This window comes from Sphaerodactylus townsendi, linkage group LG01 (assembly GCF_021028975.2).
Source record: "Sphaerodactylus townsendi isolate TG3544 linkage group LG01, MPM_Stown_v2.3, whole genome shotgun sequence".
Taxonomy (NCBI): Eukaryota; Metazoa; Chordata; class Lepidosauria; order Squamata; family Sphaerodactylidae; genus Sphaerodactylus; species Sphaerodactylus townsendi.
The window spans coordinates 19,586,158-19,613,262 of NC_059425.1; the positions used below are offsets into that span (position 1 = coordinate 19,586,158).

The 27,105-nt window shown below is 47.0% G+C and overlaps 1 protein-coding gene across 1 annotated transcript; it reads right to left on the bottom strand.

Moving 5' to 3' along the window:
* Window positions 1–18,497: 18,497 nt before the first annotated feature.
* Window positions 18,498–26,796, bottom strand: LRRN4CL (LRRN4 C-terminal like). The gene is made up of 2 exons (XM_048519510.1): window positions 26,398–26,796; window positions 18,498–20,573 (listed from the first exon to the last, which is right to left on the bottom strand). Exon 2 carries the CDS (start codon window positions 20,566–20,568, stop codon window positions 19,702–19,704), a length of 867 nt encoding a protein of 288 aa, XP_048375467.1. The 5' UTR covers window positions 20,569–20,573; window positions 26,398–26,796; the 3' UTR covers window positions 18,498–19,701.
* Window positions 26,797–27,105: the final 309 nt, after the last annotated feature.

Sequence of the window (27,105 nt, forward strand, 5' to 3'; positions counted from 1 at the left end):
CATACATACATACATACATAAGCCTTTATTGGCATAGTCAGAAAGAGTTACATAAATCGGGAACAATTGCATGAATACATGATAGATAAAAGGCCCCACGGGGAGCACAACAAATACGTTCTACTGGGAACTCTCAACTATCTCCGCAATGAAATTGGCGATCTCTTCACAAAGACCAGGGTCCGAGTTGTTTAACAATAGAGATAACCTAGTCAGATCGGGCAGCCCAGATTGGAAGAAAAAATGTAAGTTGGTATATTTAGATCTAATGTTATCAAATCTGGTGCAGTGCAAGAGTTGGTGAGTCAGGGTTTCAACCACATTAAGTTTGCAACTGCATAACCTTGCGGATTTGTCTAAATTGCTGAACCTACCCTTTAATAGGGCAGAGGGCATAACGTTAAAACGCGCAAACTGACTGATCCTCCTCCACCTGCTAGCCAATCCTGTTCTCTCCTATAGTTTCTATGCTGCCAATGCCATAGAGTTTAGTAGAGTGTAGAGTGCCTAGACTAGAGTATCCATCCTTGGTGGCTTAGTGCAAGCATTCATCACCAGTTTTTTTTCTCCTAGACTCCCCCGCCCCCAATCTCTCTAGTCTGGAAGTTGAGGTATGCTTCCTTTACAAGAACCCTTCTTGCCTTCCAATGGTTATTCCGCTTGAATGTTTGAAAATAAAGCAGATAAGTCTCTGCTGTGCTCTTAAACAAAGCAAAGGGATCCTAGAGCGTGACAATATTTATAGATGATCTCATATGTTCTAGAGATGATCTTTAACAATCTGGTGAGCCTTGACTCGTGTGTGGTATTCTGGTCCCCATGTCTGTGAGCATGCAAAACCCTGAAACTGTATTTCCTTGTGTTTTTTGAATTTGGAGCTGCTTATGTCTAATTTGAAGAATAATTCCTGTTCCTGCTTCTCCTTCCCTCCCTCCCTCCCTCTCAAAGTCCATACATACTTCCTATCTGTCACTGCCTTTTAGTGCTTGGGGTGGGGGTGGGGAGATTGTTTAATCCAAATTTGTAGAGACAACACGTGACTCAGTTTTATATCCACGGCCTGGAGAAATTAAGACATGGTGTCAGCAATTGCGGGGGAAGACACTATAAACAGCCAGTGATTTAACTGGGACCCCACCCATGTTTAAATTCAGCTAGGACGCTGAGATCCTAGCACTTCTGCATAATAAACAGCTTCGGGACACTTCTGGGAAGTCTCCCTCCCATATTAAACATATTACAGGCCAGGCCATCCTTCCAGCATTTCAAAATAAGAACACACTTCTCTGCTTGTCGCACTGAATGCCAATCACTGCAGTTGTGAGTAGTCGTGGTATTAAATAGTTTCAGAGGGTAGCTGTGTTGGTCTGCAGTAAAACAGCTACAGGCAAGTCCAGTAAGCACCATAGAAACCAGCTCAATTTTGGGGGTATAAGCTTTTGAGAGTCAAAGCTCCCAAAGGTTGAAAGCTCATAACCCAAAAATCATAGGCTGATTCCGCATGGGCCAAAAACAGTGGTGTGAAAACCCTTTTACACCATTTTCACACCGTTTTCACACTGCTGTTTTTGGCCCAGCTCATTTTGTTAATTTTGGCCCTGTTTTGGCCCAGTTCAAATCATTTTGAATTCTGACCCCCTGTCCACTGGGATATTATTTACCCCTCCTAATTTGGTGTCAACTGCATATGTAATTAGCATGACCTCTTTTCCATCATCCAAGTCACTGATAACCATATTGACGGAACCCTGTGGCATCCCACTAGTCATTTCTCTCCAGGATGAAGGTGAGCCATTCGTGAGCCCCCTTTGGGGTCAGTCATTCACCCAATTACAAAGTCATCTAACAGTACCCTTGACTAGCCCACATTTTACTAGCTTATAAGTAAGCTTTACTAGCTTGCAAGAATGTCATGAGGAACCTTGTCAAAGACCTTACTGAAGTCAAGGTATGCTACATTCACAACAATCTCTTCGACCAGACATTGTCACTTTATCAAAAAGAGAGAGATTAGTCTGGCATGACTTGTTTTTGAGAAAACCATGTTGACTTTTAGTGATTATGCATTCTCCTCTAAGTGTTTGCAGACTGTCTATTGAATGATCTGTTCTGGAATCTTTCCTGGTGTGAATGTCAGGCTGACTGGGCAGTAACTATTCGGGACTTCTTTTTCCTCCCCTTCTTGAAGATGGGAACATTAGCCCCCCTCCAGTCTGCTGGGACTTCTCCAGAAATCCTCAAAGATGATAGCAAGTGGTTCTGAGATTACTTCTGCCAGTTCTTTTAATACCCGGGGATGTAGTTCATCAGACCCTGGAGACTTGAATTCATGATGGTCTGTTGGTACTTTCCTTGATTATATTTGATTCCCACATAATTAAAACTTAGCCTGCATTTCCCTGGATCTTTGACCCTGCTACAATGTGTAACAGACTTCCCCCTGTGATACACCTCTGAAGATGCCAGCCACAGATGCAGGCGAAACATTAGGAATAAGATCCACCAAACCACAGCCCGGAAAACTCACCAGAACCAGTTTGACCCTGCTGCTTGAAATTTTTTCCCTGCATCTGTGTGTGCATCTGCCTTGTAAGGATGAACTTCATGCATCTGATTAAATGTGCCCTAATGGTTAGGTGCTTGAAGACTCTTGTTTATTTTATCAGCAATCAAGTGAGCCCCAAACTAGACATTACATGTAGCATGTGATTGCCTCGGGGACTAGCAACCAGACAGCATCTGTGTCCAATTACCCACTGCTGGCTGTCCCCTGCCCTCGCCTTGCTCTGGCATGAAAAGTTGTCCCAGAAGTGTTCTCGCTTTCCCCGTGGAAAGCAAGAAGCACGCTTTGGGCAACAGGAAGCGCACTGGGACAAGGAATCTTGCCCTGATGGACGTCATCTCTCAGAGCCCCATGAGGAAAAAGTGCTTTGGGACCAGATTTTTGCCCCAATGCGCTTCCGGTCCTACCGCACGCCCCAATGCCGGTGGGTAATTGGCTTGTGAATTCCTTGTGGGACCTCAGTTTTGAAGAACAACCAGGTTTCAGTTCAGATGGGGATTGCATGTCACATGTGTTACAGCGAATAGCCAGTAACAATAAGTGATTTCAGCTCAGCAACTAAATGAGGCGCAGGGAGCAGGCGTTTCTTCAAAGCAGGAAGGATTTTATTGCAAGTGATTTCTTGGCACAGCTCAGCAAAAGGACCTTCACATGGCTGTGCCTCAGCCCTTTATACATTTCCCAGTAACCCAGAAAGGGGGTGTAGGGCAGTCCCACCCCCACAGTGCAAAACCCAGGAAGGGGGCGGTCTCCTTCCATCTAATACAGAGAAAAAATCCTAGAATGCCAAAGGGAGAAAACAGTCCCTTTGCACATGCTGATGAGATCAAATCCCAGAAGAAAAGCTAGCACATTCTTGCCTGAGGTGGTTCCTTGGGAGTGTTAGACAGAGACAAGTTCAAATGATCCAATGAATTCTTGGATCCTGAAAGTAAGGATGTGAACAGTCCAATGAGCTTCTGGATTCCCGAGAGAGTAAATCTTCAAACAGTCCACAATAGCAAAACAGGGTGACATCCTTTGTTAGTCAAAAGGTCCTTTTGTTGGTGAAGAGCTGGGATTACTTCTGGGTGTTGGTCCAAACTTCTGAATCTCCTATGGACCAGTTTCCTTTGTCCCTTAATATCAACCTTTCTGGCCACTGCTTTGGCCATCAGGACATCACACCAATTTCAAAAATAACATTCTCTAAACTTAACACGTTAGGGGAAACCTTAAAGGATAAACACATGTACTTATACTCCTATGGGCAAGACTTCTTTTCAGATAACTTATTGGCATGGCTTTCTTAAATCTTAACAATAAATAAAAACCTTAAACTAACAACTTAAGAAACCTAATCTAAACTAACATCCTACTGCAGGCAATATTAATACACAAATTCAACTTAAAAAAGGGCTTTTAATACATCCTAGAAAGGCATAAACAAGAGGGAAACCATATAGCATTGGCACAAACATACATATGCGTTCTCTGTGAACCTTATGGAGGTTTCTGAACCACACAAGTCTCTGTGTCCAGGCATTACGGAGCCATAGTGTGAAGCAGTAGGGCAAGTGGTAAACCTTGATCTCTGTTAGGAAAATATTTTGTTTATTTTCCTGTCGGTAACACATGGAGGAGGGGCTCTGGCCTTCCCCAGATGTCGTTCCTGACCTGAAACATCCCCAAGGAGTGTTATTTTCTCACTGGTCGATTCCCCACTTACCATCAACCACCCTTTGCTGCAAGCGCTCTGCGCGGGGTCATCGTGCTGGCTTCTCTTGAGGAGCTTGCGGAATCGACGCTGGCTGCTGAGGGGGCGCTGAGAAGGCTGCAGGCTGCCGGGCTAAGCTGGGCGTTGTCGCCGCCCCTGTAGTGGGGAGTGCCGCGGGACCCTGCGCTACTTGGCGAGAGTAGCGCACAGCAGATGGTAAGTGGGGAATCGACCACTGAGTATCACGTGATTAATTGACTGTGGGGAATCGGCCATTGGGAGGCTACGCATGTGACTATCAGTACAGGAGAGGGCTTCACCAGATTTTTACTAAGTTAGTTAACCCTGGTAGTCTTTAATCTTCGTTAAAGGCTGCTAAATTCTTCCATGAGTTAAGATTTGGTGGAAACTGAAAATACCCCACCCATCAGTCAACACTGAGTTTTGTTTTCATTGCAGGGTTACCAATCTCCAGTTGGTAGTTGGAGATCTCCTGGGATTACAACTGATCTTCTGGCAACCGATCAGTTTCCTTGGAGAAAGTGGATTCTATGGCATTAAAAAGGAGGAGGAGGAATTTGAGTTTGGATTTATACCCCACCTTTCTCTCTTGTAAGAAGACTCAAGATGGCCTACAAGCTCCTTTCCCTTCATCTGCCAACAACAGACACGTTGTGAGATAGGCGAGGCTGAGAGAATTCTGAGAGAACGGTGACCAAGGTCACCCGGAAGGAATGTAGGAGTGCGGAAACACATCTGGTTCACCAGATAAGCCTCTGCCACTCAGGTGGAGGAATGGGGAATCAAACCCAGTTCTCCAGATTAGAATCCACCTGTTCTTAACCACTCCACCATGCTGGCTCTCATTGAAGCTCCTCCCCTCCCCAAACCCTGCCCTCCCCAGGCTTTACCCCCAAAATCTCGAGGTATTTCCCATCCCGGAGCTGGAAACCCTGAGTTGCAGCCAATATTTGGGAGGCATCAAGACAACCAGGGCTTTTTCCTGCCCGAGTTTTGTGACCTTGTCTTAAAAATTATCCTTACGAACTCGGTGCGCTATTGGATCTGTGCATGTTGTAAAACCGTTGACTATTTTAATTTGATCCATTATGTAAGTCCTTCATTGAATTCTTTTGAGTTTGTCTGTTTTCAACTGGCTTGGCAGGAAAGCTTAGCAAATCCGTTCCTCTTTCAGGTGTCAAAATCCTTCTTCGTTCTTTTCCCTGGTAACGGTTGAGAGCAGACAGGATATGCAGCCAGGCCTTCATCCCCTTCCATCTTCCATTTCTAGACTGGGCTGGGTGGAATTGTTTGCTCTGAATGAGCCACCAGGATTCAAAGCACACACAACAGGAATGTGTTGATACTCTCCAAGATTACCCAATAAAGAGGGGAAGGTTCAAGCATGAGTCAGCCCTTCTTCCAGATGAAGTTAACAGCTGTGCCCACGTGGGGATGAGTGGGCGAGGAAGCCGCAGTAGACCGCGGTCAAGGCCAGCAACCTCAAGAGCTGTCGGATGCAACGTGAGGCTGGATTAAAAATACACTGGGAAAGCATTTATTTTACAACATAATATGGCACAATAGAGTCCTTTTTCCTAGCCTGTGCCCACTTCAGGCTGAGCGTAATGTTTGTTTCTATGCTTCAGTCCCTTCAGTCCCCACCTTCTAGCTGTAGAAAGTGTGTAACCTTGGGAGTGCCATTATGTTGTTCAAGGAAAGCTTTTCTGCTTGTTTCTGATTCTGATTATGTCCAGGCGAAACTTGAAACACCTAAGAAAGAGTTTGTCTGATTTGTCTTGAAACAAATCAGATTAACGAATGCAAGCTCCCGAATGGTGGAAAACCATAAGAAGCAGTGTCGTGTAGTGGTTATAGTGTTGATCTCTAGGATCAGGGAGACTTGGATTCAAATCATGCAGCATACTGGGTGACCTGGGGCCAATCTTGTTTTCAATCTAATCTATTTTGCAGGAGTTTTGCGAGCACAAACTGTGGAACAGAGTCTGTCCAGTTGAAACATTGTATTTCCGACAGCATTTCTCATGTACTAAAGTCGCACACAAAACTCACGCAGGAAAAAGCCACAGTGTTTGCCATTCAGAAGTATACAACCTCTTTCTTGTTTCCCATTCTTTAGACTATTGTCCATGAATTTGTCTTCAGCTGGACCAGAGAGGCATGTAGTTCCTTAGAACTGCCCTACTGGCTCAGACCAACTTATATCCAGTCCAGCATCTTGTACCCAACATTTAACAGTCAGATGCCTCTGAGAAACCCACAAGTGGAGGTATGAAGCTAATAACTTTCCACTGTTTTCTTAAAGGTAGACTACTTTTAACTTTGGAAGTTCCATTATTTAAGAAGAAAAGGAGTTTGGATTTATATCCCCCCTTTCTGTTCTGTAGGAGTCTCAAAGGGGCTTTAAAATCTCCTTTCCCTTCCCCCTTCACAACAAACACCCTCTGAGGTGGGTTAGGCTGAGAGAGCTCCAAAGAACTGTGACTAGCCCAAGGTCACCCAGCTGGCATGTGCTGGAGTGCACAAGCTAATCCAATGGGAGCTAATAGGAGATGGGGGCTACACCTTTGAGGGTCCATAACTTTGGACCCCCTGAACCAAACTTCACCAAACCTGGGTGGTATCATTAGGAGAGTCTCCTAAAGATACCCTGAAAGTTTGGTGCTTCTAGCTTAACAATTGCACCCCTGACAGACACCCCCCAAATTTCCCCAGATTCTCCTTTTAAATCCACCGTCATGGATTTAAAGGGAGAATCTGAGGTCCTCAGTTTAGAAGAAGAAGAAGAGTTTGGATTTATATCCCCCCCTTTCTCTCCTGTAGGAGGCTCAAAGGAGCTTACAATCTCCTTGCCCTTCCTCCCTCACAACAAACACCCTGTGAGGTGGGTTAGGCTGAGAGAGCTCCAAAGAACTGTGACTAGCCCAAGGTCACCCAGCTGGCATGTGCTAGAGTGCACAAGCTAATCTGGTTCACCAGATAAGCCTCCACAGCTCAAGCGGCAGAGCAGGGAATCAAACCCAGTTCTCCAGATTAGAGTGCACCTGCTCTTAACCACTACACCATGCATAACCACTACATCACTATCTTGAGTGAATGGCTTTTTTTGGGGGAAAAAACGCCCTTCCTCTATGGGATTTCTAACCCCCCTTTCAAAGATTTCTAAACCAGGTAAATCTAGATCAGGGGTCCCCAAACTTTTTAAACAGGGGGCCAGTTCACTGTCCCTCAGACTGTTGGAGGGCCGGACTAAAAAAAACTATGAACAAATTCCTATGCACAAATGATTGTAAAATGTTTGATTTCACCTTTCAGCCTTTCTGTCAATGTCTATTTTTAGAACAGTGACCAAAGTATGTCAAGTACAGGGTGGGCTCCAAATATTGTTGGGGAGGCTGTGGAATACCTTCCCCTGAAAAAAAAAAAGCAGAACTTTCCCAATGAAGCATTCCATCTAACCCAGGATCAGGTATCTTCCTGGGTTCTTTCCTCCCTAGCAGCCAGCGAAGGAAGATTCGGCCAGTAGCCTGGCATTAGATGCCAATGGAGTGAGGCAAGAACAGAAAGTTTCTCTGAGAACAAACACACAGCTTTGGAGTAGCCGAGAGGGAAGGGCGGAGTTGCATGCTACACATGTAAGGTTTCCAACTCTGGGTCAGAAAATGCATGGAGATTTGGGGGTGCCATCATGTAACTGCAATCAACGGCCATTGGGGCCAGTTCCTCCTCTCCCTTGAGCCCCCCACTGCACATGAATGGAGCCATCGCCGCCATGCCTGGCGGGCCGGATAAATGCCTTCAGGGGGCCACATTTGGCCCCCGGGCCGTAGTTTGGGGACCCCTGATCTAGATGAAGTAAACAGAGCCCTGTGAGGGCCTTGTTGAGCACTCAAATGAGAACCTTGGGTCACCTGCAGGCTTCTCGGGTGACATCCTCTTCCCTTACTGCCAGTGCCAGTGTTGCTGCACATTGTTACCTCTGTCCCTTGGGGACACCAATCTTCCTTAGTCTAGGATTGCCAACCTCCAGGTGAGGCATGGAGTTTCCCCAGAATTACAACTGATGTCCAGGCTACAGCCATAACTTCCTTTAAAGGAAATGTCAGGTTTGAATTATGAGATTATGTCCCCACTGAGCTCCCTCAGCTCCCCAAACTGTGGCCTCCCAGGTACTGCCTCCAAACCTCTAGGAATTTCCCAAGCTGGACTTGGTGTTAGAACCTGTCAAAAAAACCCCCGCTGCTTCAACACTTGGCAGCCCTATTTCAGCCTGTGGACACTTTTGTTACCGCTGCTGCTTGGGTAACATTAAGTGATTTCAGCTCAGGCAACGTAGTGAGGCGCAGGAAGCTGGTGTTCTTCAAAGCAAAGTATTTTATTCTGAAGTGGTTGCTACAGCTTGGGCAGGGGAATCGTGCCCTCATAGCCAAGCGCTAGAACTTTTATACACACACACATCAAAAGGGGCAAGGGGGCAGGTCAGGGGGCAGGTCCCTTACCGTACAACAATAAAGAAACATCAACACATACAAGAAAAGGTACAATTACAACTTTGTGAATGGGACCATGAGATCTCGCTGTCAGGCGTCTTCCCGCGAGACTTTACGATAGTGCTGAAATGGAGAGCGGAGAGAGTCCATTCATAAAAGTGGGTGAGCCTGTTTTACGCACCCAGGAATCCGGTTATCAGATGGACTGCTTCCTTGAGTTATGACCTGAGGCTCCCGCGCCTCAGTCCCACAACAAAAGAAAGTTCAAATGGTCCAATGGTTTTCTTGGCACGTTCTTCAACGGCTGCTAAAGAGATCTACCGGGTGTTGGCCCAAACTGAATTCCAAGGCTAGCCTCCTTGGCTCTTAATATCAGCTGCTACAAGCTATTGCTTTTACCCACAGATACAGATATCTAAAATAACATTTCTAAACTTAAACATTAGAGGAAACCTTAAAGAACCTCCAATACAGTACAAACACATATACATATAAGCAAGAGTATCCTAAATTAACAGTAACCAAAACCTTAAATACTGGAAAACCTAGCTAAAGCATAATCCTAAACATTGGGCAAATAATAAATCCAACACTGTGGGGCTTACATTACATCTTAGAAGGGATAAAACAAGAGGGAAAACCATATAAAACAGTGGCGCACACACACACACACATATACACACACACACATATATACATACACACACACACACACAAACACACATACACACACACACACACACACACACACATATATATATACACACACACACACACACACACACACGTTCTTTCCAGGCCTTATGGAGACTTTTGAATAACACTGGTCTCTTTGCTCTGATCCTTAGCCAGTGTAATCCGGTAACAGGCTCAGGAAAATATTTTTCCTATTTTCCTGGCAGTAACACTTTTGCAATTTTGATAACAGAGAGTGGGCGCCACACAAAACGGTTGCCATCAGGCACTGGAGCCCATCACAGAATATTGGGGACTGGAAGCCAAGTTAAGTATCCTCCTGTGATGGAGGCAATTGTTTCAGCTTCATGTTTCCTGCAAACACATAGGTATCGGGAGTTTTCTGAAGCACCTCTTCAGTGAAGTAGAGGAAAGCCGCTTTGCTTTGGGATAGAGTGCTTTGTCAAAGCAGCAAGTTGGTACCACAAAGCCCTCCAGTGGGTGGCATGGTTTCTAAGGGCAGAGAAAGAATCAGGATTCAGATCACACTGAAATAAATAATTGGAGGGGGATTAAAACATTCATCAGAACCTGCCTGACGGTACTTTGAAAGGCTTCCAATCCGTCTGGATCTAGAGAAGTCAGTGTCTGAACATTCGGGAGTCATAGTTTGTCCCCAACACACACATCATTTAAAATAAATGTTTTGCTGTAAAATAATAAAGGGATTCCTTGCATGCATAGTCAAGTAAACTATAAAAGCACCCCAAATACCACAAGGGCATAAAGATATGAGACATTTACTACAGCTACAGCCCAGCCACGAAGGTGCCAGAGGAGGAGAACAGAGAGGGAGACGTGAAATGTTTTGAGATCAAGCTCGTAAGGCTTTGCAATGTATGAGTAGGACAGGGCTGGCAGTCAAACAAGGTTTGTGCAGCCAGTGAGCACATTGGCTGTTATGTTCTCAGACGTTGTGAAAGCTGAAAGCGTCTGCCTAGAACTAACTGCTCCTTCGCCTCAGGCAGCAGGAAAAACCGATGATTGTCATTTCCCTTCCTCACTGGGTTACCAACACTGCTTGGGAAATATTTGGAGATCTGGTGGGTAGAGTCCAGGGACAGCGTGGTTTGGAGATGGGATGGGCCAGCGTAGGGTATAATGCCATAAAATGCACACTCTAAAGCAGCCATTGTATGAGGGGAACTGATCTATGTGGTCTGGAAATCAGTTGTAATCCTAGCGGATCTCCAGGTGCCAGCTAGGAGCAGCAGTGGCTTAGTGGTGAAGAAGAAGAAGAAGAAGAAGAAGAAGAAGAAGAAGAAGAAGAAGAAGAAGAAGAAGAAGAAGAAGAAGAAGAAGAAGAAGAAGAAGAAGAAGAAGAAGAAGAAGAAGAAGAAGAAGAAGAAGAAGAAGAAGAAGAAGAAGAAGAAGAAGAAGAAGAAGAAGAAGAAGAAGAAGAAGAAGAAGAAGAAGAAGAAGAAGAAGAGTTTGGATTTATATCCCCCCTTTCTCTCCTGCAGGAGACTCAAAGGGGCTTGCAATCTCCTTGCCCTTCCCCCCTCACAACAAACCTGTGAGGTGGGTGGGGCTGAGAGAGCTCGGAGAAGCTGTGACTAGCCCAAGGTCACCCAGCTGGCGTGTGTGGGAGTGTACAGGCTAATCTGAATTCCCCAGATAAGCCTCCACAGCTCAGGTGGCAGAGCTGGGAATCAAACCCGGTTCCTCCAGACGAGATACACGAGCTCTTAACCTCCTACGCCACTGCTGCTCCAGGTGCATTCTAATCTGGTGGAACCGGGTTTGATTCTCCGCTCTTCCTCTTGAGCTGTGGAGGCTTATCCGGGGAATTCAGATTAGCCTGTGCACTCCCACACATGCCAGCTGGGTGACCTTGGGCTAGCCACAGTTTTTCAGAGCTCTCTCAGCCCCACCCACCTCACAGGATGTTTGTTGTGAGGGAGGAAGGGCGAGGAGATTGTAAGCTCCTTTGAGTCTCCTACAGGAGAGAAAGTGGGGGGGATATAAATCCAAACTCTTCTTCTCTGCTTCTAGAGGTTGGGAACCCTACCCTCATCCCCGTAAGAAAGAAAGAAAGAAAGAAAGAAAGAAAGAAAGAAAGAAAGAAAGAAAGAAAGAAAGAAAGAAAGAAAGAAAGAAAGAAAGAAAGAAAGAAAGAAAGAAAGATCTCATTCTGATTCTTTGGGAGGTCCCAGTCACGGCCAGGAAGTCTCCAGTTTGAATTCCAGAAGAGGCGACTTTATTTATTTATTCAGTTTGTACCCCACCCTTTCCCAACAAGCGTAAGATATTTGGCATGATCCTAAGAACATCTGAAGTCCAGTGTCCCATTTCTCACAGTGGCTAAGCAGGGGAGTAAGCAGTTCATTCATAAGTGGTGTTTGTGCATTATTCTCCCCTTGAGGCACAAGGGGGGAAACATGTTCCCTCTGCCAAAGCCCCAGCCGCTAGTCTTCAGAGGCACACTGTCCCTATACAGTGAGGCTCCATTTATCCGTCATGGCCTCATCTTTTCATGGATTAATCTAATCCCTTCTGAAGCCAACTAAACGAAAGACCATCACTATATCTTGCAGCAGTGAGAGCCAGAGTGGTGTAGTGGTTAAGATCAGGTGTATTCTAATCTGGAGAACCGGGTTTGATTCCCCACTCCTCCCCCTGAGTGGCAGAGGCTTATCTGGTGAACCAGATGTTTTTCCTACATTCCTCCATTCCTTCTGGGTGACCTTGGGCTAGTCCTCCATTCCTTCTGGGTGACCTTGGGCTAGTCCTCCATTCCTTCTGGGTGACCTTGGGCTAGTCACAATTCTCTCAGAATTATCTCAGCCCCACCTGCCTCACAAGGTGCCCCTTGTGGGGAGAAGAAGGGAAAGGAGCTTGTAAGCCACCTTGCGTCTCCTTACAGGAGAGAAAGGTGGGATATAAATCCAAACTCTTATTCTTCTTCATTGAGCAAATTATGCATGGCATAAAAAAGCCCTTCCATATGTCTCGAATCTGACTGCATTGGGTGAGCCTGAATTCTAACATTGTGGAGGAGGAGGAGGAGGAGGAGGAGGAGGAGGAGGAGGAAGAAGAAGAAGAAGAAGAAGAAGAAGAAGAAGAAGAAGAAGAAGAAGAAGAAGAAGAAGAAGAAGAAGAAGAAGAAGAAGAAGAAGAAGAAGAAGAAGAAGAAGAAGAAGAAGAAGAAGAAGAAGAAGAAGAAGAAGAAGAAGAAGAAGAAGAAGAAGAGGAGGAGGAGGAGGAGGAGGAGGAGGAGGAGGAGGAGGAGGAGGAGGAGTTTGGATTTATATCCCCCCTTTCTCTCCTGTAGGAGACTCAAAGGGGCTTACAATCTCCCTGCCCTTCCTCCCTCACAACAAACACCCTGTGAGATGGGTGGGACTGAGAGAGCTCAGGAGAACTGTGACTAGCCCAAGGTCACCCAGCTGGCATGTGTGGGAGTGTGCAGGCTAATCTGAATTCCCCAAAGAAGCCTGCACAACTCAGGTGGCAGAGCGGTTCCTCCAGATTAGATACACGAGCTCTTAACCTCCTACGCCACTGCTGCTCCTGGGAGAAAAGGCGATCTGTGCTTTAACCTGCACCCTGCATGCAGAAATGCATGCAACATATTCTTTGGGTAGCTGAGGGTACTTGGGAGCGGGGGAGGGGACACAGCATCTTCTTGCAGATGGTGATGCAAAATGGAGCGGAAGTGGAAGAACTTCCATGGTCTTCCTGCGCAGCTTCTGCAAGTTACCCTTGCACATGAGTGCATCAGCACGCACATGGTTGTAAATAATTGCTCAATGTGGAGGGGAACGTTTGCAAATGCGTCCATGCCAGCCGTTTCCTGATCGAAGAGGAAGCAGGAATGACACTCACGCAGCTTTATACAGTCGCCCTTGAAAGCTTGGGTCGTTAAGGGCATCATGGACTGTTGTGCAATAAAATCTCTTTGGGGCATCTGCAAAATTATATGCTTCCAATAAAATCGGCATTAACAAATTCAGAATATGGTACGAATTCACTTTAATGGGGAAGGGGAGTTGCAGGTGCTGGGAGTGGTAATGTCTAATTTGCAAAAGAACTGAGAAGACCACCCAGCAGGGGGCGGGCAAGTGGTCAGCAAGAGCGGGCTGTAATGTTAGTGATCCCTCCATCCTTTGTGTCACCTCTTGTCTGTCCTTATACTGATACTCTCAGGTCTAATATCTTCTCAGAAGTTAAAAAGGAGATGCTTCCTGGCTAGCAAGCTAACAGCATTCTATCCTTCCCTCATTCCTATTCTAAAGGTACTTCTTAATAAACATTTACCTTTTGCCCTTTTAATCAGTGTGTTAGCCGCTTCTCTGGCCATTTCCCCACTGAGAAATTAAAGCCGGATACAACCAGGTTTCAAAACAAACCGCACCTTTTCATCACGATTTCTCCCTTCCCACTGCAGCGTGTATCTAGTGAAGACCTCGATGTCTATCGCGGTTTCAAACAATATAACACTCCCCACAAACACGCGATCTGCTCAGCGGGTCTGTTCTTCCTCGTCCTGATTCGCTGTCGTGTTGTGTTGGGGCGAGAACTTTTTAAAAAACTTTGTTTTCGTGCAGCTACGTCACTACATAGATGCGTAGGCAGAATTTCCCGGCTTTCTGATTGGCTATTGTGCTGGAGTAGGAACACTACTCCGTCCCAACTGAAAATTCATGTTATTCTTCTTCTCGTTTTTATGTTTGAACATAGGCTTGCATGAACAATTTATCAAAATCATTGTACTGTAGCTTCATATTCATGTTCCTTCGTAGCCACACCCAGCGCGGTACGAAAAAAAAAGGCTGCGTGCGCACAGCCCACTGGTATCTGATTGGCTGGAAGGTTCGAAGGGCAGGAAGAATAAGCTGCATCTGTTCCCTGTTTCTCCCCACCGATCCGACTTCGGAGTGTGATTTGGAAAAAAGGTGCACTTCAAGGCAAGTTCTGAAAAAATGCGGGATAAGGGGGGGGGAGCACGTGCCAGAACCGGGATGAATCCGTGTTCAGCACTTAAGCAGTGGGGAGTTCTTGCTTATTTATTTATTTATTTATTTATTTATTGTTACAGCTTCTATACCGCCCCATCCCCGGAGGGCTCTGGGCGGTGTACAACAAAAAATATAAATAGCCGAATTATAAAATCTTTAAAACAGCGATAACAATAGCAGTAAAAGTAATAATAGAGGCGTCCGACTAACCCCATTTTTAAAATTCTCCCCAAAAAAGGGGGAGGAGGGTGATGAGTCACATTTGATAATGGCCAAGATGAAAGGCCAATTGGGGGGGGGGCACCATTTCAGCGGCTGGTCTCTCCAAAGGCCCGGCGGAACAACTCCGTTTTACAGGCCCTGCGGAACTCATTGAGGTCCCGCAGGGCCCGAACAGCCGGAGGAAGGGTGTTCCACCAGGCCGGGGCCAGAGCCGTAAAGGCCCTGGCCCGCGTGGAGGCCAGCCGCATCAGAGAGGGGCCAGTGACCACGAGAAGAGTATCCTCAACCGAGCGGAGAGGCCGTGTAGGGACATATGGGGTGATGCGTCTCGAAGATACGAGGGTCCCAGGCCGCTAAAGGCCTTAAAGGTCAACACCAGCACCTTGAAGATGATCCGAACTCTACTGGGCGCCAGTGCAGCTGGCGCAATACAGGCTGAATGTGATCGTAGATGGCGCTGCCTGTGAGTAAGCCGCCGCTGCATGCTGGACCAGTTTTAGTCTCCGGATCAAACGCAAGGGAAGACCCGCGAGAGCGAAGTTACAATAGTCTAATCTGAGGTGACCGCTGCATGGATCACCGTGGCTAGGTCCGCTTGGGAGAGGAAAGGAGCCAGCCGCCGGGCCTGGGGGAGGTGAAAAAAGGGGGGCCGGGTTGTATGGGCCACCTGGGTCTCCATTGAAAGAGACAAATCCAGGTGGACCCCAGGCTGCGCGACGGAGGGGGTCGGCGCCAATGTGGCCCCCTCCCACACCGGTGGCTGGAAAATCCTGTCCCTCGCCGCCAAGCTACAGAGGATCTCCGCCTTCGATGGGTTTAGTTTTAACCTGCTCTGCCGCAACCAACCAGCAACCGCCTCCAAACAGTGCTGGAGAGCCGCAGAGGCGCGACTGCTCCCCCTCCATCAACAGAATGAGCTGAGTGTCATCAGCGTACTGGATGGCAGGTGGTCAGCCCAAAACTCCGCACCAGTCGAGCAAGGGGTCGCATGTAGATATTAAATAGCAGCGGGGATAGTAGAGCCCCCTGGGTACACCGCAATCGCGGGCACTTCCGGGAGGCCTGGTCCCCGCACCTCACTTGCTGACTTCGACCGGGCTGAACGAACGAGGCAATCCACTGAAGGACGGTGCCCCGCCCCCGCGAGGCGGCCAGGCGGTGCGTCAAAAGGTCGTAGTTGACCACATCAAACGCCGCGGTAAGATCGAACAAAACCAGCAGCAGCCGATCCGGGCTTCGGTCGAAGCTGAATACGGAGTGTACCTATGAAGGAGACGAGAACAGTCTCCGGCCCATGCCCAGCACGGAAGCCGGACTGGAAGGGGTCGAAGGTCGATCGTCATCCAGAAAACCTTGAAGCTGCTCCAACACCACTCTCTCAATTACCTTCCCCAGGAACGAAAGATTCAAAACGGGGCGGTAATTGGCCAGATCCCTTGGATCTAACGGTGGTCTTTTTAAGAGTGGGCAGACCACTGCCTCCTTCAACCCATCCAGAAAGACTCCTTGCTCGAGGGAGCCATTGATGATACTCAACAGATGGGGTCGTAGCTCCACCCTGCAAGTTTTTACAAGCCAGGATGGGCACGGATCCAGAGGACAGGTAGTTGGTCTAACAGCAGCTAAGGTCCTGTCAACAGCGGCTTCAGAGAGCAAGGAAAACTGGGTCAAACAAGGGCCTGAAGACGGCAAGGGAGCCTCCAGTTCACTGATTGTAGCCAACGTGGGGGGAAGATCCTGGCGGAGCGACGCGACCTTATCCGCAAAAAAGCTCATAAAAGCCTCACAGCTAATGCTCAATTGTGAATTTGAGGACCTCTCCGATAGGGAGGTTAGAGACCGAATTATACGAAATAATTGTGCTGGGCGGGAGCTAGCGGATGCGAGAGAGGAGGAGAAGAAAGCCCTCTTCGCCTCCTTCGTCGCCACCTCATAGGCTTTCATAAACGTCCTATAAGATGTTCACGCAGCCTCGTCACGAGATTTCCTCCACACTCGCTCTAGACGTCTAAGCACCCGTTTCATATTGCACAACTCCCCAGTGTACCAGGGAGCATGCCGAGAGCGGGGGCGTAGAGGACGCCGGGGGGCAACAACCTCGATGGCATCGGAGAGCCGGGAATTCCAGTCCTCCACCTGCTCATCGAGTGTGCCGGCGGGTTCAGGGTCCCGCAGAGCATTCAGCTTAAGCTGTGTTTCTTCATGTGAGTATCACATGATAAATTGACTGTGGGGACAGTGGTGGGATTCAAATAATGTTTACATTATTGTTTGTTTACAAGCACCATTTTAATAACAGGTTCTGCCACAGTGGTGCGAACCTGCTGAATCCCACCACTGCATGGGGACCTCTGTGTGGTAAACTCCAACAGCAGGGAACATTATTAATCTGGTACTTTCCCTTAAAAATTTACCTTTAATTTCTGGTGGTAGAAAGTACCATCAAGTTGCAGCCAACCTACTGCAACCCTGTAGATTTTCAAGTCAAGAAACTAACAGTGGTAGAACCATTGCCCTCCTATAGCATTCCCTCTGCCAACATGCCCCATTTATTCTAAATATCATTACAGTTGTATTATTAAATAGATTCTATGTCAGACCCACACTTCTTCCAGAATCAATTCACCAACTACAGTATAAATGTCAATATTCCTAGTTGGTGAGAGTGAAGAAATATTATTCACAAAATCTGACATGGGAATACTTTCCCACAATTCTTTCCAAGACAGGAGAAAGCCAGACGAAGCCCACCCCAATATTCCCAACAGCCTATGACATGTTGTCCTAGCAAGAGGTAGGCATTGATATTCCAGATGTTCCCATCCATTTCTTCCACACATCTGGAAAACATAACGTTTTCCAGGCTGCAGTTCAACAGCTTCTTGACTGTGTGAGAAATGCCGCCAACGGAAATTCCTAGCCTAGAACAGAGTCCATCCTGTTGTCGTCGCCAATGTGAGAGTTTGTAGGAAAAGAAAGGAATGCAACCCGAGTGCTTGATCATTTGGAATTTTACTGATTCCATTTATTGATTCCATTCTGCTCCTTCTAATGACAACAAATTAGCTGCTATGTACCATTGTGAAAAATTAATTGGGTTAAGGAGACAGTCTCTTGGCCTCTGGTTCTGTATCCTTAACCACAAAAGGAACAAGAAATTGAGCGTAAAAATAACCCCACCTTATCTGGGAGCAAAGAGTTCAACATTACCCACTAGAAGTCAAATAGAATGCTAGAATGAAAAAGTTAGTATTTAGTGTACCACAAGACCCCCCCACTTTTCAGGAAACTTATTACAAGTTAACTGTTTATTGAACTGAGTTACATTTTGCTGTCTCTACACGTGTTCAAGGTGGTTCTCAAATAAAATAATTGTTGTACAACATGGAGCCATTACTTCCATAACCCAAAAGTTAGGGGTCCCAAATGGGCAGCTTCCCATAAAATCACAGTTTTCGGGATTCGTGGTGGAAAGGAGAACGCGATGGCAAAGACAGCGGTGGCGAACCTATGGCACGGGTGCCAGAGGTGGCACTCAGAGCCCTTTCTGTGGGCACGCGTGCACAGAGTCTGTCATGTGGAGGGGCAGAAAATCACTCCCCCCCACACACACACACGTGCATCTAGGCTGGCCTGGGCACGATCCTTTACCTGGGAGTAAGCTCGGTTGCTGGCAATGGAGCTTGCTTCTGATTAAACCCTCCTAGGTTCGTGATTCACCCATTCGAAGCGTTGCACGATTGCTTCACCAAGCTTACTCCTGAGTAACGCACATCTCGGAGCCAACCATTTTTTCTAAACTAAAACCTCAGTATTCAGGTTAAATTGCTGTGTTGGCACTTTGCGATGAATAGGTGGGTTTTGGGTTGCAATTTGGGCACTCGGTCTCGAAAAGGTTCGCCATCACTGTGATAAGAGATCCACACTGAGCTTACAGCTGAGCTTAGGTATATTGTGCCCGATCCATTTGCTCTGTTAACAGTCTTTTGGCACAAAGAGCTTAATGTTGATGCGCTTCCTGCCAAAGCAGAACAGATCCTTAGCAGAACAGGTTCATGGGATCCAGCCTGCCTTCAATGCACACATGGTACAGACTGGTATAAACAGCCATTCCCCCATCCCAAAGAACTCAGAATTCTATAGTTCAAAAAGGGGAGTATGTGGGAAGAAAGCAACTAATGAAACTACAACTTCAACGATGCTATAGGGAAAGCCACACCTAGTAAACCAGTATCAGACTCAGTTGCCAAGTACATATCTTGACTCATTTGTAGCTGCCATGTTCTTCTGGATGAGCAAGTATATACTTTTCTATCCCCAGAACAGCTATGAAACTTGACACCTTAAATATATATTTTCTCCACTATGGTACTGGCTGAGGACACACACAACAGGTATTTATTTTCAGCTCTAACTATCTCTTGTTTCACCCCCGATCAACTTTGTACCTCTGCATTATTTTCAAACTTAAATAATAAATACATAAATAGGCAGAAATCATACAACATCCTTCTCTTGAGGGAATCTTTAGTACCAGGGTGCCTCCACTCCTCTACTTTCTGGTCACTCCCAAATGATCAAAAGGCAGACTCTGGAGTCTTCATGCTGATTTGGTGTGGTGGGGACATGCTAAGTTCATTGCATTTTTTTTTGTCCCTGAGTATATTTATGTGGGGGAGGCAATGTCTGTGATACTGGCCGAGTTGCCACGGTTTATGCATGAGCACCTTTCCTCAAACAAAGATCTCGGGGATGGATATATGCAAAAGATGCAAATTCCAGTATTGGTAGTACAAAATGGACTCCTCCATCCCTGAGGCAGCACCTGCTTTTTCAAAAGCTGTGGGGCAGCAAGAAGTTATTCCCTTTCTTCCCTCCAACACCTCTCATGCAGATGCTGTCTCCACCACCAGAAGCAAGAACCTGAAGAGCCTGTTCTTCTCCCAGGTCTGTAAGAAATGTCTGCCTGGTCCAATCCACTTCACTCTGGAGAGAGATCTGTTGGAGATCCGGTTATAAGTGTTCCTCACTCCGGAAGGTGCTGTTTGTGGTGCCATCCAGGCCCGGCTCACCGTCCAAAATATTGTCCCGGGATCCGTGGAGCAAATGTTTCCTCCGGCGTAAGCAGAAATGCCAACCCAGGGCGGAGATTACCACGAGGATGAGGGCGGCAGCCAGTCCCGCAGCTACATAGACATAGGGCATCTGATGAGAAGGGGTGTGGACCAGACGGCAGGGGCCATGTTCCTTCTGTCCATTGTCTGTGGGGCTGTGACCAGCCTGGTTGGAAGCAATAACACAGACCAAATATTGCTTATCAGGTAATAACCCCGATATTGTCGCCAATCGGAAGGTGCTGTTGAGGGCCGGGCCAGACTCAATGGCCTCCCCAACCGCCTGGTACATCACATGGTATTTCTCCACCGGAGAGGACGGCGCACACCAATATAAACTGATGCCACCCTCGCTAATGTGGACAGTTTGCAGGTGCGGTGGCTCTGGGGCCACATCTGGACTGGTGAGGCCTGGGCACAAACACCCGTGGGCATTTTTCAGTTCGGCACAGGGCACTTGAAGATGGCGACAGTGGTGGTAGTCACAGTGCGGAGGGGGCGTCTGTGGAGAGCGAGGCATTTCCAGAGGGTCCGTGGTGAAAAGATAGTCATCGTAATAATCCTCCTCTTCTTGAGAAGATTTGGCGGGAGCAGGCAACAAAGGCTTGTCTTTGACCACTGCTGGGGGGTTGCTCCCCGAGGGAGACAAGTGAACGGGATTATCTTTGAGAAATACAGGCAAAGGGTGCCCTACGCTTGTTGGCGAACCCCGAGGGCACAGCAGCAGGATCCAGATGGCTACCAGAAATGGTCTTTGGATTCCCATGGTTCCTATTAAAAGAGAGAGCAAAGTTGAGGGGCAAAATTAGTGTCAGCAAGGTAGAGGCTTAGTAATAGAACGTCTGCTTTGCAAACAGAAAGGTCCTGGCAGTTATAGAGAATAAGAGTCTGGATTTATACACTGCTTTTCTTAACTGGAGGAGCCTCAAAGTGGCTTACAAACTCCTTTCCCTTCCTCTCCCCACAACAGACACCTTGTGAGTAGGCTGACCAGACGTCCCGCTTTGGGCGGGACAGTCCCGCCTTCAAACAATTTGTCCCGCATCCCACGGGTTCTTTAATTTGTCCCGATTTTTGGGAGGCTGCCGCTCTGCCTTCTGGGGCGCAAGGCAGTGCAGCAGCCTCCCGCACGCAGGGCCGCAAGAGCACTGCCTTCTGGGGCTTGCCGTTTCCCGCCCTGACAGGGTGGGAAACAGCAAGCCCCAGAAGGCAGTGCGCTCCTGCGGCTGCGCGCGCACGGCCGCCTACCCCGTCCCGGTTCACAAAGGTGACCATCTGGTCACCTTACTTGTGAGGCAGGTGGGACTGAGAGAGATCTGAGAGAACAGTGACTGACCAGAGGTCACCCAGCAGGCTTCATGTGAAAGAGCAGGGAAACAAACCTGGTTCATCAGGTTAGGGTATACACTCATGTGGAGGAGTGGGGAATCAAACCTATATTAGAGTCCACCACTCTTAACCACTACACCACACTTGCTCTACAGCTCTAGGCAGACATTTAGGCCGGGAGAAATTCTGTCTGCTAGAGACCCTGAAGGGCTGCCGCCAGTCAGATAATTTTGAATTATCTGTCAAAAGTCTGACTCAGGATAAAGCAGCTTTCTACATACGCAGTAGGATACTTGTGAAGTATGTGTATGTATTGAGTAGCCTAGAATTACCAACTCCAGGCTTGGAAATTCTTGGAGGTTTGAGGTGGAAACTGGGGAGGGCAGAGTTTGGGGAGGGACCTTAACAGCTGTAATATCTAGAGCCCATTCTTCAAAACATTTTCTACAGGGGAACTCATCTCTGTAGTCTGGAAAGCAGCTGTAACTCTGGGCGATCTCCAAGCACCACTTTGAGGTTGGAGTTATGCATCCTGCTCATTTTATTTCTTAAAGTTGGCCTTCACTAAAGTGGGAGATAGTAAATTAGAGTGTCTGCCTTTAATCTGGAAGATGAAGGAGGGGAAATGAAGCAGTCGGGGGCTTCAAAGAGAGACTGGGCTTGGGTAAGGTGACCAGATGGTCACCTTTGTGAACTGGGACGGGTGGGTAGGTGGGGGGCCGTGCATGCGTGCACGGCCGCAGGAGCGCACTGCCTTCTGGGGCACTGCCATTTCCCGCCCTGTGACACTGCCTTGCGCCCCAGAAATCGGGACAATTGAAATTACCCGCGGGACGCGGGACAAATTGTTTGGAGGCGGGACTGTCCTGCCAAAAGCGGGACGTCTGGTCAGCCTAGGCTTGGGGGAAAAACAAACATGAGCTCGACCACCATCACCCCACCCTAAGATAGCAACAGTCTTGGTTAATTACATTCAGCCTTTCACAGACAATAACAGGATCTGCCTTATTGGTTTAGACTGGATACATCAACCCATCAATCCCTGCTTGATATATTTATTTTCCCTCACCATATCTCCTCAGGAATTAAGACCCCAACAAATGGGCGCCATACAACTAAGTTTGCTATTCCAATTGGGTCTTCACTTTATCAAAGGAGTAACCAATACCTCCAACTTTCCCTTCCTTGTTAACTTACTGATCAACCAGTCAGGTCTGGAATCTTTTCACTCAACCCAATCTGCTTCTAGAAGCATCTGATTTCTCTATCTGTACACCTGTGAGGTATAAAGATATCCCCGAGAATCTCAGATGTGTTCCAGCTATTGGGTTCCCACAACTGGCTTCAAATTCCTAAGTGTCAAAATGTCTTGTGAGGGATGCGTCTTTTGCATCGGCTCTGCTATCCCAATGAAGGCATCTGCAAAGATCGTGCCCCTCCTTTTGCCCTGTTTTGCACCTAGCCAGCTTTTCCACCTTTCATCCACAAACTTTGGACTTCAGCCTCGCTGGATCAGAGATGTCTGCTAGCCTGCTCTCCTCTCCCCCTCCCCATATTGTGTACATAGGTCAGGATCTAAGTAGGCTCTAGTAGAATTTAGGGTGTGTAGAGCTTTTCCTAGTATTGCTAATTCCCTTTGCTTATTTTTCTCTGAGACTCTGGTATACATCAGACTATGCAGCCCCAATAATATTTGCCCTAAACACAGGTGTGTTTGGCTTCTGACTCCTTACAGGGAGGACATTCCTATGGTCAAGGTATTTGCACATCTGGGCCATTTGGGTAACCCGGCTGCCAACAGGAACAGTTCCCTGCCCTCCTCTAAGGGACAGCCTTTAAAATACTTCAAAAAGAGCAATCATGCCCCCCCCCCCCCCCAACCTCCTCTTCTCCAGACTGAACATTCCCAGCTCCGGCTGGAACTGGCTGTATTTCCTTTGTATATAAAAAAGGGAAATTTCTCTCCAAAACGCTGCCAAGAAATGCTTGAAGGTGTGTGTGGACCATGTTTGGTCAAACCTCAGGTAAATTACCGAGGGAGATTGTCCATGGTTGGGCTGATGGAGCATAGTTAAAGACCATCCAGTGACTCCCTTGAGGATGTGCAAAAACATATTTTCAGGCACTGAGAAACCTAGCCCGAGGTGCCAGCTAAATAGTTTGTTCTGCCGCCCTGAAATATAATCTATTCCTCCACATTCCAAAGAACCAATATTGCAGTTTTTTTTCCTTCCAAAGTTCACACAGCACAAACATGCTTCTGTTGAGATTCCTACAGAGATTTTAAAACAGAAAAAAAGAGCCCAGCTGAATTCGGCAAAAAAACCCTTCTAATCTATCTGCTTCTATCTGGCTGTGGGAAGTTCACACACAGGGCACAAAGAGAATCTCATTGGTCTCCTGTAGTCTTCTTCTGAACATGGAAGTTACACACACAAGCCTTTATTGGCATACAAAACAGGACAATATTTTAAAGCAAAACAACTTTGAGAAATACAGTTAAAATTACTAATTTCCAGGATAAAATCTGCAACAGTTTCACAAAAGAGCACATCAGAGCTGTTCAGGAGATTGGGTATCTTATCACACTCTTGCCACTGAGAACATTGCAAGAAAATGGAATTCATGTATTTCATGCGTATCTCATCATATTTAGGGCATACAAACAGAGAATGGTCAAGTGTTTCAACCGTAATCAGATCACATGAACAAACTCTTTTAGAACGTTCCATATTCTTGAATCTTCCCTCCAGCAGAGAAGATGGCAGCACATTACATCTTGCAGTAGCCAAGGCTCTCCTCTGGGTGGGATTAATCGGCAGACGAAGATATGCTGCCATAATTCCAAGAACATGGAAGTTCAATTTAGTTATCACATGCCATTGGCATGGATGACAGTATGGATGTTCATGGATGGAGAAAGAGGATGGAGAATTACACAATCTGCCTTGGAATGGGAGTGAGATAGATTATGTAATTATACTTCTCTGTACAAGTTGTTCTTTCTTTTTATCTTAAGGTTATTACTAACTGCTTAAGGGGGGATTGGGGAGTGTCCTGCCCCATAATGTATTTTTCTCACTTTTTATAACAATTGAATTTTTGATTCACATCCAGCCTGAAAAAGGATCATGGAGAACCCAGGAGTTTCCCCATCTATGTGGCATTTCAGTGCATCCTAACAGAAAAATGACAATTTACATTTCTGTAGCAGGTATCAAGTATCTGAAAGTGCTTCACATAAATTGCTTTAGCCATTGTTACAACATCCCCATAAAAAAGGCTGGTGTTCTTACTCCCATAGAGCAGCCAGGCGGACAAGGGTTAAATCAGAGGAATGATTTGCTGAAGACCATCGAAGTGTGTGACTACATGTTAGATATACCATCTCCTGATAAATAGCCACAGGAGACCTGATATAAGTAAAGAAGGATGGGTGGGATCATAGAGCCTCAGGGTACTTTTCTTGCCTCAGTTTTTTACTTACAAGGTTTTCTTATCTCCTCGAAGGATCTTGGAAAACTCGTGTGGGACAGTGGTTGAAGTGTTGGACTAGGGTGCCGTGGAACTTGTGGATTGACCGTGGATAAGTAACTGGTGAACCAGGTTTGTTTTCCCCACTCCTTGACATGAAGCCTCCTGGGTGACCTTGGGCCAGTCACAGTCCTCTCAGAACTCTCTCAACCCCACCTGCCTCACAAGGTGTCTGTTGTGGGGAGGGGGATAGAAAGTGATGGTAAGCTGTTTTGAGACCCATTTGGTTGAGAAAAATGGGGTAAAAATCTGAACTCGTCTCTCCTTCTTACTCTGCCTCATGCCAACCCACCTCACAGGGATGTCATTGTGTAAGGACAAAATGACTGCCTCCGATCAAGAACCTAACCAGCCACTCCAGTGGGGAAAACAAACCTGGTTCACCAGATTGGAGACCTCCACTCATGTGGAGGAGTGAGGAATCAAACCCTCCTTCATATTGTCTGGCAATCCTCGAGAGAGACTTCTTAGTTGTACCACCAAAACCTTGGAACTCTATCCTCAGGAAGATTGGTCTCTCTCCATTTGCTGTTGTCTTCCACTAATGAGGGAAGTCTTTTTGTTTTGTTTTGTTCTGCATACCCTCACTAGCTCCCAGTGGCCCTCCTTCCTGATTAGGTGCCCGTGTTTGTATTTTATTTAAATATTTAATGTAAGTTTACCTAAATTTTAACATCATTTTGTTTGCCATCATGGGGACCCTATATTAGGTGGAAAGGTGGCATACAAATGTTTACAATAAAAATGGAGGAAGGAAGAATGGTGATATAAACAGTTTTGGGTCCCCGCTAGAGAGAAAAGCAAGGTATAGATAAAAATAAAATGCAAGGTATAAGTAAAAATAGACCCTTTTCATTCCTATGGAAAGTTTCCTGTTATGAGAGAGATAAGATATGCAGACTTCAGCCACCTCCAGCTTTATCTACCTGTGAGGAACATGCAAAATTCAGAGTGGCTCAGGAGAAGATAACATTGTCATCTGCTCTGAATCCCCCAAGCGGGCAAAACAATGTAAAGAAACATAAATAAAACATAGCTTGTAACCTAAGTTGTAAGAGAATTCATAGATAGCATAGATGATCTGGCTCACTCATCTCCACGCCAAAACCAATGGCGATAACCAATGGTAGTAGTAGAAAAAGAAGTTGGTTTTCATACCCTACTTTTCTCAATGTGGCTTACACTCACCCTCCCTTCCCCTCCCCACAACAGACACCTTGGGGCTGAGAGAGTCCTGAGAACTGTGACTGGCCCAAGGTCACCCAGCAGGCTTCATGTGGGGGAGTGGGGAAACAAACCTGGTTCTCCAGATTAGAGCCTTCTGCTCTTAACCACTACACCAATTGGCCATGCTGGCAGGGGCTGATGGGATTTGTAGTCCATGAACATCTGGAGAGCCGCAGGTTGCAGACCCCTGCACTATACCATGCTGGCTCTGTGCATCCAACAGCAGATGAAGAGAAGAAGAGTTTGGATTTATATCCCCCCTTTCTCTCCTGCTGGAGACTCAAAGGGGCTTACAATCGCCTTGCCCTTCCCCCCTCACAACAAACCCTGTGAGGTAGGTGGGGCTGAGAGAGCTCTGAGAAGCTGTGGCTAGCCCAAGGTCACCCAGCTGGCGTGTGTGGGAGTGCACAGGCTAATCTGAATTCCCCAGATAAGCCTCCACAGCTCAGGTGGCAGAGCTGGGAATCAAACCCAGTGAGCACATCATTCACAGCTGTTCACTCACCTTGTATCCTCAGGTGGATGGGAGAGACTGACTTGGGATTGCTGGGCAACAGAGGTATCAGATGAAGGGTCTCCAGGACAATCGCAACAGTATGGTTATCTGAGCAATGCAACAGCCAGTTACCAAGACAGCAGTGTTGTGGGATGAAGGATGATGCAGTGATCTTTTGGAATAATCACCCACCGGCCCTTGGTGGGAACAGGAGCTGCTTGGGCTGGAGGTCCAACTCTTGTGGTGTCTCAGCTGGGACGGCTGTTTGACATTCCAAGCAGTGGGGCACCTGTGGCAGACGCAGATTCTTCCCTGCCTGGAAGGAGCACACTTGCCTTCTGTGTCAGCCACGGCGGAGAAGAAGTTTTATACTCTTTTCGGTATGACCTCATCCCCTGAGCGTCTTCCTCTCCCCACCCCTTCCCAGCCAGTCCCAGCCAGCGGGAATGAGCAAAAATGAAGCCAGAGGGATGGAAAACGGTTGCTGCCCTACGCTGGGCCCCCCAGCGCAGGTGCCTGCAAAGAAAACAAACAGGGCCTTATAAGGGCTTTTCTTCTACTTGGCAAACCTCGCCTCTGTGAACGTATGAGATGAGCCGAGAATGGGGAAAGGAAGAAAAAACCCAACCTGAGAAAAGGGGAGAGAGGGGGCACCCCCAAGGGAGAGATTCTGCATAGATGGAAAGTATTCATCCCGGTCAGATTTTTCATGCTGCC

Coding starts and splice junctions, on each gene's coding strand:
- LRRN4CL (XM_048519510.1), bottom strand. CDS start 20,568: ATGGGAATCCAAAGACCATTTCTGGTAGCCATCTGGATCCTGCTGCTG.